Source organism: Dipodomys merriami, unplaced genomic scaffold (genome assembly GCF_024711535.1).
Source record: "Dipodomys merriami isolate MVZ:Mamm:240054 unplaced genomic scaffold, mDipMer1.0.p SCAF_1, whole genome shotgun sequence".
Taxonomy (NCBI): Eukaryota; Metazoa; Chordata; class Mammalia; order Rodentia; family Heteromyidae; genus Dipodomys; species Dipodomys merriami.
Window position 1 is genome coordinate 126,504,456 of NW_027202270.1, and position 13,941 is coordinate 126,518,396.

At 40.9% G+C, this 13,941-nt stretch overlaps 1 protein-coding gene across 22 annotated transcripts in view; it reads right to left on the reverse strand.

Moving 5' to 3' along the window:
• Ttll5 (tubulin tyrosine ligase like 5) overlaps positions 1–13,941 on the reverse strand; it is a 242,939-nt gene that overhangs the window by 25,368 nt on the left and 203,630 nt on the right. For 14 of the 22 annotated variants that reach the window (XM_070029431.1, XM_070029376.1, XM_070029403.1 and 11 more), the window contains 2 exons: positions 11,815–11,897; positions 7,771–7,867 (listed from right to left, as the gene is read on the reverse strand). In XM_070029431.1, coding sequence (XP_069885532.1) covers positions 7,771–7,867; positions 11,815–11,897 — 180 coding nt within the window. Of the gene's footprint in view, positions 1–7,744; positions 7,868–11,814; positions 11,898–13,941 lie in introns of all 22 variants that reach the window. The other 8 variants (XM_070029447.1, XM_070029454.1, XM_070029478.1 and 5 more) reach the window with 2 other exon arrangements.

Below are 13,941 nucleotides of genomic sequence, written 5' to 3' on the forward strand. Positions count from 1 at the left end.
AAGTCTGTGAGACTCGTATCTCCAATTAACCATCAAAAGCCCGAAGTGGAGCCATGGCTCAAGTGGTAGAGCGCCAGCTCTGAATGAAAAAGCTCAGGGACAGCACCCAAGCCCTGAATTCAAGTCCCAGGACTGGCACAAAAAAAAGTTAAAAAAATTAATGCAAGAGTAGAAGAATTAAAAATGAAATCTTTCAGCATTCAAAAGTGAAACTTGATTGTGTGATAAAAATTTAAAGGCTCCCATGAGTTGGTGCAGGAAAAAGTAACTTTTGGCCAAAAATCACAATATCCTTGTCTGGTCAGTACTTCATTCTGAAATCTGCACTGTGATAAACAAATGTGTTTCTTTGTCACAGAAACATACAGCCTATAAATGCACGCTAGAAGTCACGATCTAAAGACTAATGTCCATTTGCTGTTTTAAATAAAGTGGTTTTGCAACACTGTACAAAACAGGATACAAATATTAGGTAATTTACAAGAAGAGTTATTTTTGAAAAGTGTTTAATATTTATTATTATTTTTATATTTTGTTACGTTTCTTACATATTTTGAACTCTGCATTAGATTAGGCATTTTACTTTAAGTCAAAAAGAGAGATCAGACTATTATTTCGAAAATTATGTACATGTATTTATATATTTATTCTGTCCTTTAAGGTCTATATTACAAGGCAATAAAGTATTTAGCTTTCGCTAGGGATTTTGGAAATATACAGATTGTAACAGTACCTTCAGTTTATGGTCTTACTGAAGAAACAATTCTCCTAAAAAGTAACCAATGAAGATGAAAAAAAAAAATACAGTGCAGTGTACTTTGTGGTATTAATTTAAACCCCTAGGGATTAAAAATGATTAAAAGACAGCTGAGCACCAGTGGCTCACACCTGTAATCCCAGCTACTCAGGAGGATGAGATCTGAGGATACTGGTTTGAAGTCAGCTAGGAAAGAAAAGTCTATGAGATTCTTATCTCCAAGTAATCACAAAAAGCTGGAAGTGAAGCTGAGGTAGAGTGCTAGCTTTGAGCACAAAAGCTTGAGGACAGTACCCATGCCCAGAATTCAAGCCCCAAGAAAAAGACAAAATAAATACACTAATTTTTTTTAACTGTATTTTTTTTTTGTCTTTTCTTTTTTTGGTTCTGGGGATCGAGCCCAGGTCATTGCATTTGCTAAGTGCTTTGCCACTGAGCTACATCCCAGCCCAATAAGTACACTTATATGTATACAGAATGTTGGAGGAGAAAAATTTAACTGGACTCCTAAGGGACAGGAACAATTTGCATACATACACAGGTATTCAAATTGTCAGCAAAAGAAAGAAAAATGAAAATTCACTCATTTGTCTAGTTGGCAAAACTTAAGTTCTGCACTTTAGGCTGTGTTGAGATTTCTGAATAAACCTGGAACTGACCTTTGCCTTTCAGGAAATCATAGCTGCTGGAACAGTCAATCTACAAAGATCCCAGAATGTCAACCAGGAGTAGTCAGAGTTCTTTCTAAGTAGTTGGTAACAACTAAATTAGAGAGAACTGGGCAGGGGCAGGGGCAACAAACAGGAGTCAGCCATATTTGGTAGAGACAAGCAAAGGGGAAAGATGGTACCCAGTTAGGCAAATAAATGAGCAGAAAAACACACAGGCTACACGATGGGGTGAGAATATTGCTTAGTTTCCAGGTTTTGGAGAATGTTACTTTTACCACTTGCTTCCCAAAGTATATAAGGCATCTTCACACAGTAAGATAACAAAAGCCTGGGCCCTATTTAAGAGTACAACTAGTCATTACCAAGCAATTCCTTAAGAGAGGTTGTGTTTAAGGATAGTCTAGGCCACCTGTGGTTCATCCAGCCCTCTAAGTACTTATTGTCCTACTCTGATTATGTGCACTGCAGACTCAGACCACAATGGCTTTGTCTCTTCACAAGGCCGCCTTCATTGGCATGTCCTTATATAGGGCATACCAAGAAGTAGCCATATGAAACACACTGCTGGTTTGCTTGTTGAGGGCACTGTTACTACATTTGGCCTACTCTAATAAAGAATATAAAAACTTCTTTTAGAATAATAAAGAGGAGAAAGCTTAATCTTCCTCAGAGTATTTCTTGTTCTTTTTTGATTGTTCAAACTGTATATTCTAATTTATCATGTTTCAATTTTTTCCTATTAGGAGATTCAAAGCCAAGTTTCACTCAATTATAGTAAATTTATCATCATCATCATCATCACCATCATTTATGCCAGTATTGGGGCTTGAACTTAGGGCCTGTGCTCTTATTTTGCTACAGCTGGTACTCTACCACTTCAGCCATGACAATTCTGTCTTTTTGCTAGGTAAGACTATCATGGATTTGTCTGGTTTTGAACTTTTTTAGATCTCAGCTTCCTGAGTAGCTACAATTATAGGCATGAGCCATTGGGCTAGGCTTGCCCTTATTTTTGAAAAAATTCATTACCTTCTGACCCTAAATTTCTCTATTTTATTGTTTTATTACATGTCATTTTATCTCTTAAAATCTTATGCTAAAGATGAAAAGTCTACCTCATACTTGTCTACCTATAGTCCCACCTGAGAAAATCACAAGGAAAGCATAAATGGCAGCCCCAGGCTGGCACCTGAATGCAAGGCAACCACTGCCTATCTTTTAGCAAGGAGACAGCCCACCAATGGCCACTGCTGGATGAATGAATGAAGTAATCTGATTGTATCTTCTGAAGACTGAATGCAAACAAGGTGGTGAGAGTAGCCATGGAGTTGGGCAGTGGAAATCTGGACAGAGATGACCTGGTCAGAGGGCTGGGCTGATAGAGCTGTTGCTCAGTCAGCAGAGCTACAATTATCCCAAATAAGGTGGCTGGTTGCCGTGAGGTCTGGTTTCTGGGGCTGTTTCATCCCCATGTTTATATACAATGACTTCCTTAACAAAGGTAATTGAAGGTGTCTCTCTTCTTGCTGATCAAAGGCTACCATAGACAACTCCTCCACAAAGAGATGAGGCTGCTCTCACACAGTAGTGATTTATTCCGGAGGAGGACAGTGAGCAGGGCAAATACATATACAAAAAAGGCCCAAGGGGACTTACATTTCTAAACAGGAATGGCAGTTTAAATATTGCATATTCTAAGCCAGGCACCAGTGGTTCATGCCAGAATCTTAGCTACTCAGGAGGCTGAGATTTAAGGATCATGGTTCAAAGCCAGCCTGGGCAGGAAAGTCTGTGGGACTCTTATCTCCAATTAACCATCAAAAGCCAAAAGTGGAGCAGCAGCTCAAGTATAGAGTGCTAGCCTTGAATGGAAAAAAAAAATAAAGCTCAGGGACAGCACTCAGGCACTGAGGTACACACACACACACACACACACACACACACACACACACACACACACACACACACACACACACACACACACACACACACACACACACACACACACACGCACGCGCACACATATACACATGTATGCATGTGGGTATGCAGTTACACAAATTGCACATTTTGATATCTGATAACTGTGGATAGTTCATTATCTCAAAATTTGCAGCTCAGCAATAATACATTAAAAAAATCTTGTCAAATATCAAAGTATCTTCCTATTGGCTTGTCATATGTCTTGACTTCCACAAGAAGCAAATTAGAAGTCTGTGGAAGGATGAAAGACTTAACAAGAAACAAATAAATAACAAGATTGCAGCAACTTCCAACCGGCTGACTTTTTTTCTTCAACTCACCAGCTCACCATCCTATAACCAGGTTAGTTTCTGACTTGTACCACCCATTTTCTGCTGTGGAAACAAGTTACTAGGAACCCGAGTTACTAGGCATGCGTGTTATATTTCACTGATGTAACTAAAGGGATATTCAAGCTGTTCCTCTTTGCTATGAGAGACCAATTACTTGGATTGAGGTTTCAAGAGCAGAGAGGCCTTTGACAACCTTGGTGCTAATTGGAAATACCTGCACGTTTGCAAAATGAGAACAGAGTATAAGAGACTATTGTTTCAAGTTGGACCTGTGATGTCCTTCACTCTGAGGACTGAAGGGAATAGAGGCTTTTCTTTATAATGTAATTTGAAGGAATAAAGGATAAATATCAATGCCATTCATGTCAACAAGGCAATGCACTTTAAGTTATCACTGTCCACACCCTGCAGTTAAACACCTACACTCTTTGGAGCCCAGTTCAAACTCTACAATCAGGTAAGCAGAGCTGTAACTATTTCCATCTGTAAAGCTTTCTTTTTCCAAAGACAGGCATGGCTTAGCATGCCATTTTCTTTCTTTAGAACATCAGGAACAATTATATCCTGAGGATACAAGGACGGTAAAGTACGTGGCTATAACAAGCATGCCATTGAAACTAGGAGCAAGGTGTGTGGGTTCATACCCACATGCATAACCACAGAGGATAGCTCCATACCCAGGGGTGATATGTACAAAAACTTGCAATGTTATGCTGGTTACTTGCCCAGTTCTGAGCTGGATCTTCTTCCACCCAAGGTGAATGGGCCTTACCTGGGACCACACAACTCTGCTACAAGATGCCGTGGTAGGTACAAGTCTAACAAAGCTAGGGTGCCAGGCATTTTTTTTTCCAGACACAGTGTAATCTGAGAAAGGGGCTCCTGTATTTCCCTTGTCTCTTTATAACAAAGTAGCAATTGTTAACAACTCTTCTCTTGGGATCTTGCCAGCTCAGCAAGAGACAATATCAATTTTCAGATGCTATCTTTCTCAGTAGTCTGTTTCTTAACTCACTTCAGAAATTGAGTTCTTTACTCTTCTTTAAGGCAAAAGAGTCCCCATTTGGGTGGGTGCTTTCCTATCTCACCCTAACGCATAGCCACGGTTCTTCCCTTCCTCCCTCTTCCAACCAGGCTGTTCAGATACACTTGAGTTTTGTTTCTGAATGTATAAACAGTTACTAAATGAAATGAAAGAGGCCTCAGGATAGGAGAGCATGAAATTCCACTGGCTGGGAGCCAGGTGAGTTTGCCATGTGGAGGGATCTACATCCTTGTGTGGCTGTAGTCAGATTGAACTGGCAGCAAAGCTGAACACACCACGTGTGTAATAAAGCCTATGACCAAGTGCTGAGACAGTTGCTTAGAACTGAGTGGTAATAACCTGATGAATACTTTTGTTGGTCTCTGGTGCTGCAAATTAAAGATACCTTCCTGATGATGTTTGTTTAAAGGATGTCATATTGGATATGGTATGGTAAAGGCAGTGTGGCCACGGAAGAGAAGGCTTAGAAGGAAGAAACTCATTATACTCACAGCTCTCAAAGTGGGTGGGGAGGGCAAGTCAGAGGGAAATTATTGGTGTCCATCAGGAGGTGGAAGAGGGGAGTCTAGGAAGATACAGTCTTCACTGGGGTTTTGTGGATAAAAAGAAGGCATGGCAAATAAACAGGTTGGGACTGGCTGGTCTGAAAAATTCCCATGAGCTCTGGGACTCTTTTAGTACTCTAGTTGAGTGGAATCTGGCCTTGGAATGATCAGGGCAGGGGAGGCTTTAGTTTGGTGTGGGAGTGTTAGATAAAGAGAGTGGCTGGGAGCATAGGCTTGGAGCTGGCTGGTCTATGTATAAAAGGTATGCTTATGAACAAGTTGTTAGTATCTTCAGGAATGAACTATCCCTGGGTGGGACAGCTTCTTTCTAGGACTATAAGCTCCCCAAATGCCAGATCAAGAAATCAGAAAGCAAGCAAATATAGTTAAAAAAATAGAATCTAAGCAAACAAAAATGTCTATATTTAAGCTGGGACAGCATAGAGGGGACTAACAAAACCTTTTCAATGTCTTTTGATACAGACAAATAGTATCTTCTCAATATTATGTAACAAGGTACGTGAACACACTGTAAGCCTGTCAGTGAACCTCACTGCCTCACTAAAACCATCTTTGAAAAGGTTCCAGGACTGTCAGAACTTGTGATGATGCTCACTTATGATTGTAGCTGAAGGGATCTTGACCCTCTAAAACTCATTTGCTACTAAAAAAATGCCTCAGTAAGGAGCTGTGACCTGTGGGGTTTTGTCTCTTAACTGTAACCTACATTATTTCCCAGCTCAAGAAGAGGCAGCCCAGTGTTATCTGCTAATGCCAGGCTGCTGGGCCTGGTTCTGGGTAGTTGCCTTCTGAGATTTGGGCCTGCTCTATATTCTGTGCCCATGTATATTTAGCATGTCTCACAGTCTCAGCCATCCCTGTATATGGACAGCTCAGGCTCAGGGAGCTATATTTGCAATAGATTAGCAAGTTAAGAAGTAGGCTTCTTTGTGATGGTCTATACCGCCACTCAATGTTCAGAGTGGGCTGTAAAGGATACTAAGGAAAGTGATATCATAGCAATGGCCAGCCCAAAGCTCACAGTCCTAGAAATGCATGGACACAAGTACTTCTTGGCAGGCCCTCAGTTTGGTTTGGAGCTTGATGTCACATTCACTCTGACCTTCTCACTTTAGTTTTCTGTATTTTATGAGTTCTTTTCTGGACAGGATGCTTAGTATCAACATGAAGGGGCCACAGGCTAAGTGTTACCATAGAACCCTGGTTATTTTCAGATTTTGGGGGTACATTTTGGTAGATGACCAAGCCAGGGATTTGATACTCCTGTCTCTTCTCATTTCATTCTAAGAAGATTTTAGATGGGCAGGAGAAAGATATTTGACGTTTTCTGATCCAATGTAAATGAATCCTGTGGTGGGTAAATAATTTTCCTTTTTCCTTTGCTCTCCTGGGGGGCATTTTAATGAATAATGCTTCTCAAGTATTCCCTGAGAGATAAGTAGAATATTAAACTTATAGCAGGTGGGCCACTAAGGAAACATCACAGTCCCAAGGTTTCACAGACTTTTCTGGAAAGTTGTGAAGGCCACAGTTGGGAATACAGTACTCAGAGCAGCATTTAGTATGTATAGATACAGCTTCATAAGATTAAGTTTGGACAGTTCCTTCAATGTATGAGATTTTTTTTTAAATGGGTGTAGGAAGGGTTTATTACTTGTTTTGTGGCATATTTTATACAACTCAGCAAAAGTGTTATTGATTAATTCAATTAAAAAACAATATATTGTTGTTACCTCTCCACTTCCCATTACCTGTAAATCCAGTTCACAAACTATTTAGCCCTCAACTGAGAGATTTTTTTGGTAATTGATATTATTACAATATGATCTTCAAAATATAACATGTTCTCATATATTGTTATAATTTACCTATGAAAACTTAATTATTGCTATAGTTTCTTTCATTTGCTTCAAAGAGCCCACCATTTTTAAATAAAAGCCTTCCATAGCAAAAAAATTCCTTACTGCCACAGCTCCACCTACTGGTAGACCATTATGGGAGCAAACTAGTCGTAGCTCAACTTTGACCCAGGTTTTGGAGCATTTTTCTGAATTTTTGTTTTATGAAGCTCCAACTTCACTGCTGTGTGTGTGTGTGTGTGTGTGTGTGTGTGTGTGTGTGTGTGTGTGTGTGTGTGTGTGTGTGTGTGTGTGTGTATGTGTGTGGTATTGTGTGTGTGTGTGTGTGTGTGGTATTGTGTGTGTGTGTGTGGTATTGTGTGAAGTGGATCTAATCCAGGGCCTCACAAATGCCAAGCATTGAACTATATCCATCCTTGTCACTCTCCCTAACTACTGTCTTGCTATGGCATAAAGTCAGAAAGTGTAATGATTAAAAAAATTAAATATATATATGTGTGTATATATTTATGTTCTTATTCTTACTATTACCTTAAATTGGCCTTGCCTTCACCTACTTTGCTTTTCTCTGTCCTACAATTGCAGCAAGGGTTCCAGATCGTGGGGGTAAGCGTTTGGATCTGGCGAAAATGACTTTGGGAGCTTCCAAAGGTCCTGAAAAAATGGAAAAAGAATCCCTACTTAACACTATATTTGATCTTGGCCCAAGGGACAGGAAGTAAAATCCAAAACTAGGTTAAGGAGATTGTCATTTTTTTTTTTTGAGATTGTCATTCTTGAAGATGCTGTCGCTCTACTTCCTGCCAAACACCAGGTCCATTAATGATCTCTTTTCTGTTTTCTAACAGTATGAGAGTGGGTAACCAATGCAGATTCTTACTCCTTGGCCCTAGGAGTGTTTGGGAGCAATAAAGCATAGGACTTTATTCTACCATGAAAAGAAAAAGGTCATAGGACACTAGGGCAATCGTGTCAAGAGCTTTACTTATTTTTAACTTCTTTACTGACATTCACCAGGATTCCCACCAACTATATAATGGATAAAGGAAAGAATAGTAAAATTTCTACTGAGAACTACTAGGCAAATAATTTCACTTGAAAAATTAAAGTGACTCCAGCTCCTGAGAGTATAAAGCCCCACTGGGTTTACTTTACATAAAGGTAAGATACTTGCTCTTATCACAGTGACAGAGTGGAGTGGGCAGGCACAGTCACTGGAGTCCTGCTGGACTTTCCTCATGCAAAGAACACAAAGCTGTAGCACACTTCACCATGTTTAATGATAAACATTAAACAGACACTTGCCTCTTACTTCCTGTAAATGAAATCCATCACTGATTTTCAAGACGTGGTAAGATCTCTTCCACAAACTATAGACCAATAAGATCTTTAAAAAAAAAGGGAGTAGAGTGCAGGAAGAGGCCACATCACAGGACACAGTGCTTCTATAGGAGCCTGGGGGCAGGCAGTGCTGAGGGCAGCTGGTGTGGCTTTAGACCTCTACATTAATGGTAGCTGACATGATTAAATCAGCATGAAAGATATGTCAGTTATCTAGTCTGCTGTTCTCTGCTATTTTAGCTCACCATTAGCACTTTGGAACTCAAGAAGAACGCCATGTTTATAGAAAAAGAAAGGCAATGACTTTGGCCTTGGGCCAACAGCCTCACTCCAGCTTCCTTCTCAAGTTTCCCAATCTGCTGACTCTATCCCTTTTCTTCCATAGACAACTTAGACTATACAGTTTGAGGTAGGAAATTCAAGGAGGGTAGCAGTCATGGGAGCATTCCAGGCACTATCTCATCCGATTCTTATAATAAAAAGAATATACTTAGCCCACCATTAGGGGGGAAGGACTGCACTGTCTTTCAATAGTGCCCTGTGATAAATTACTACCTTAATCAGACTGCTTGAGAAATGAAATCACACATCTTAAAACCAGGTTAGCCAAATGCAGACAGGTTAAGGGGCCAGGAAACAGACACTGTATTAATGGACTCATTAAGATCATGTTTAACCAAATGAGTTTACTGGAAACAGGGGCTAAGTATTTTTCTAAGGCAGTTTAGGGATTCCTACCAAGAACAAACTTCCTGAGACCTCAATGGAGTGTTTTGCCTTCTTTGGGGTTAAAGAAAAATGTTACTTCTGGTAACCTAACTTCTTTTCCACAGGATACCTTTCTGGTCCTTCAGGATAACTTAAAACGAGTTGTACTGCAGGAAACACAGAATATGAGGTTAAAACACCAGAGTACCGAGAGCCACTTACTAGTTAGCCACTTACTAGTTTGATGGGATCAACTGCAAATGCTACAAACGTAAAAAAAAAAATTATTGAAAAGTATAGGAAATGCCTGACCCACAAAATATGCCCATCAGTGTTTAACTAAGAAACTCCAGGGAAGTCACAGAGGAGAACAAATTCAAGAGTATTTTGACACTAAGAGTCACTGGTACAAAGCAGTAAGTAACAGGCTACCTGAACAAGGATGTTACCTTAAGGTGGAATATGAGGGGACATAAGAAGTATAACTTCTCTTTGTTCTATAGCTCTATGCTGATACCACATACAGTATGACCATGGCAAAATCTTCCACATAATGCCACTAAGGGTCAGCAAACATGAATTGATGGTCAGATAGCTGCAAAGTATGACCCAGTGTCACAATGCTAACTTCTTCAGCTCACTTCAGTACTGATCAGGCCAATGATATGCATATGAAGTAGCCTGGGTTTCCTGGAGCTTCTGGGCTTTGTAAACTCTGCTGAAGCAATCCAGGGAGGTGAAGGGGCCTATCAGGTAGAACACCTTCATCCAGAATCTCACAGACATCCAGATCCATACTTCTTTTTTTATCACAGTGCCAGGTAGAAATTTTACCTCCTTAAAAGTGACTCCCGTGTTCTGAGAGCTGGGTATGTTGCTCAGAGGCTGAACACTTGCCTACCATTCACGAGTTCCTGGGTTCAATCCCCAGCACTGCCACCACAGTAGCAACAGCAACAACAAAAATACTGCCACATTCTTGTAACTTTTTTTGGAGGAAGGGACATGAATATATACATGTTATTTGTTGAATTCAGCTCTAAAATTGTAAAGGAGAACAAACCTCGTATCAGAAATATTGTTACCTGACCTTCAGGTAGGCACAGATCCCTTCTATTCTATCCCTTCATTTAATCCTCACAATAAGCCAATGAGATAATGCACTTATTCCAGTGATGCTGTCAAGCAAATTTACTTCTCAGAAATGTAAGCATTTTCAAGTGTATCAGGTCAGCTCTTCACCACATTCTCCACATGGACTTCTCAATGGCTCCTTACTGCTAAGATAACGGGCAAGTTCCTTACATGGCTCATAAACTGATCCTGCTGCTGCACAATCTTTCTCTTGCCACTGCCTGCTCATGCCCTCCCTAGTCCCAGATACACTGACAGGTGGGAGCCTGCAGAACACAGCTCATATGCATGTCTCTGGCGTTTGCACTCCTCATACCTTCTTCCTGGGACTCCTTTCATCTTACACCTTCCCCCTCCTGATTGACTTGCCCACACTCAAGTCTTGGCTTGGATGTCTCTTCCTCTATGAAATCCTCCCCAATCCTAAAAGACCCCAGAGTTCCACTGGAGTATAAATACCACCTGAGCATTTACTAGCTATGAGTCTTTCAGACACATTTCATAATGTGTGCTTTTATTTCTTCAGCCATAAAATGAGGAACACAGTTCCTACAGTACATGTCTGCATAGTAATCCATGAGCTATTACCTGGAAAGCCTTCACCACTGAACCTGACATAAGGCAATTGTCCAGTGTGGTCTATTGTCATTCCATGTATCTATCCTTAGTACACAAATGACCCCTGTTCATCGGTACCCACTTCCCATTTATGCTCCCATACCTATCTCCTTGAGTTCATAAGCTCCCTGAGCTAAGATTATCCTGTTCATTCCACAGGTTACCTTCTCCACATAGGTACTCAATAACCAATATTTGTTGATACGAATCAAAGCAATCTTCTTCCATTTACAATTAGAGTATTTTTATGAGTTACTGTGGACAGAAAATTATGGGCTCTCGAACCCTGCAGCCTCACGGAGATGTGTGCCTCTACCTCGAGAGCTGTGGGCTGCTCAAAAGACCACAGCATTAGCAGGACAAACTTCGATCAATACCAGACTCCAGCTCTGTATCCACAGCCTCTCAAATGTCTGAGCCTCTTTCTTCCTGTGATGGGAAGAGATACCCACCTCATGGGGCTGTTGTGGGAATTATGAGAGGGACCCAACATACAGAAATTCTGCAGAAACAGTGGAATACCAAATACCAGTCAAGTACAAGGCACTTGCACTAAATGCTGAAGTTCTGATAGCAGCTCACTAGACAGAAAGGTTTCACTTATTGCAAGTTAGTTCCAGAGAATGTCTCCCCCAGGCTATCACATTATTTTAAAGGAGGATATAAATGCCCAGGTGCCAATACTTGAAGAGTGTGGCTGTTTGTTCTTTGAACCAGAGCTCTCATCACAGGGAGGAGGGAAGGGGCTAAGGGTCACCTTCCCAGCTGTTCCAGGTAGAAAAGAGCTGTTAGCCACTAACCTGTGGAGCTGGTGGTGGGCATGAAGGCTGCAGGATTAAGGCTGCTTTGGAGTCCATTCAGCTGCCCTTCTGTTGAGGACCCTCTGAAAAACAAAGGAGCTTGGTCAGATCTGCAGATGGAAAGACAAGGAGATCAAAAGTGAGCTCAAGGACAGACCTCCATGGCTCTGCCTCTTGTTTTGGGGTTCCTTCTCTCCAAATGCATTCCCTTGCTCTAATCAAGACTTTGTTCAAATGTAACTTATTAAATGATTTCTGTGACCAACCAATAAGATAAACTACTACATACTTTGGATTTGAATTTCCTCCTCCACGGAATATAGCCTCAAGAAAGCATAGGCTCTGGTCACTGCTTTGTCTCTACCCACAGAACAAGTACTCAATAAGCAATTTTTTGGTGGACAGACACATGTAATTCCTGGTGTTGATACCTTCAAAAAAAACACCAAGTTTCATGTAGAGCAGTAGTTCTCAATGGGGTAAGGGTGTAAGGACCCAGAGTTCAGGCCCCACAACCAACCAAAAAAAAAAAGTGGTTTTGCTATCAATCTAATATTTTTTTTTGTTGTGTTCAAAGTCCTACCATATCCTTGAGGGCTGTCTAGTATTGCCTGCCACAGTGGCCATTATTTTGGGTTGGACCTGTCTGCCTGTCCACCACTTCTCTCTTTGCATACACACTTTACCCTCAAGACTTTGGTGCTTGCCTTTACTGCATGCATGAAGTACTCTTCCATGCCTGGTCTCTATCTGCTCTGCTCACCGACTTTCCTCTAGGTCATTTTCATCCCCACAATCCTTCCTCTCTGCACACTGCTTGGGTTTTCTACTTCATTCCATTTTTAGCTTGCTATTTTTTTTTAAAGGCAGGATCTTGCATTATGGCTCAGGTAGGCCTCATCTTATTCTGTAATCCAGGCTGCCCTCAAATTTGCACTCCTCCAGCCTCAACCTCCTAAGTGCTGGGACAGCAGGCGTGCACCACATGGCCTGGCTCTATTTGAGAGCTTTTGCTAACTCTTCACATGATGCACTCTGCTTTTAAGTTCTGCTAAGAAAAATCATTGTTTTCTAATAAAGTGTTATTTTCTTTCTTGTTGAATCTTTTCCACAATGCTTTCTTTTAATCTACTTTCAATATCTGCTTATCCTTATGGGAGTTTACATGAAGGGTATATATACAGTACAAAAAAGTAAGGAGATGGGAAATATCCAGCAATTATATTATCATTTCAACATATCAGCAGGTAGAGATGTGAAAAAAGATTTTCAACTCAGTAACCCAAACATGATTCAGTAAATGGAGATCCATCATCCCACACTCTCACGTGCCCCACCACTGACTCATATATAGGCAGGGTGATTTCTGCTTAGGAGTGATTGCTAGCACCTATTACTCACGTCAACATCCCTGCCAAACTAAACCTAAATCCTCTTAATGCCACCAAATGACCAGGGCAGAATCTAAGTGACAAACCTTTTTTTGGTACCACTGAACTCTGGGCTTTGCACTTGCTAGGTAAGTGTTCCATCACTCAACACATCCTCAGTCTTTAAATTGGTTTTTTTTTCTGCTTTAGTTATTTTTCAGATATAGTCTCATGCTTCTTGCCTGTGGTCAACCTTTGACTGTGATCCTCTAACCTTTACCTTCTAGGTTGCTAAGATTACAGAGATGAACCACCACACCGAGGCTTGTTGGTTGAGATAGGGTCTGGCTAACATTGTGCCAGGTTTGTTCTTGAACTTTGACCCTCTTAATCTCTAGATCCTGAGTAGCTAGGATTATAGAGGCATGAACTACCAACTCTCCTACCCTAAGTGGCAGATCTGACTGCTCACCTTTTCTTATGCCTATCCTCTTCCTTTTGTAGTGAGAAGGTGTTTGTCTGGGTATCCTAGTCATATCTCAGACTGCATTCTCATGGGAATAAGCTATCACATAAAAGCCTTTCAGACTGGTCATCAATCCAGCCCTTCCATGCAGAACCTACCAGGAATCCCCCAACACCTCCCACCTTAAGAGTGGCGCTAAATCTTCCTTCTTTTGAGTACTTCATTGGTCATTCAAGTGGTAAAATTGGTGTGGAAAGAAAGAGGAATAAGTTTGTGCTTTCATCAAAGCAA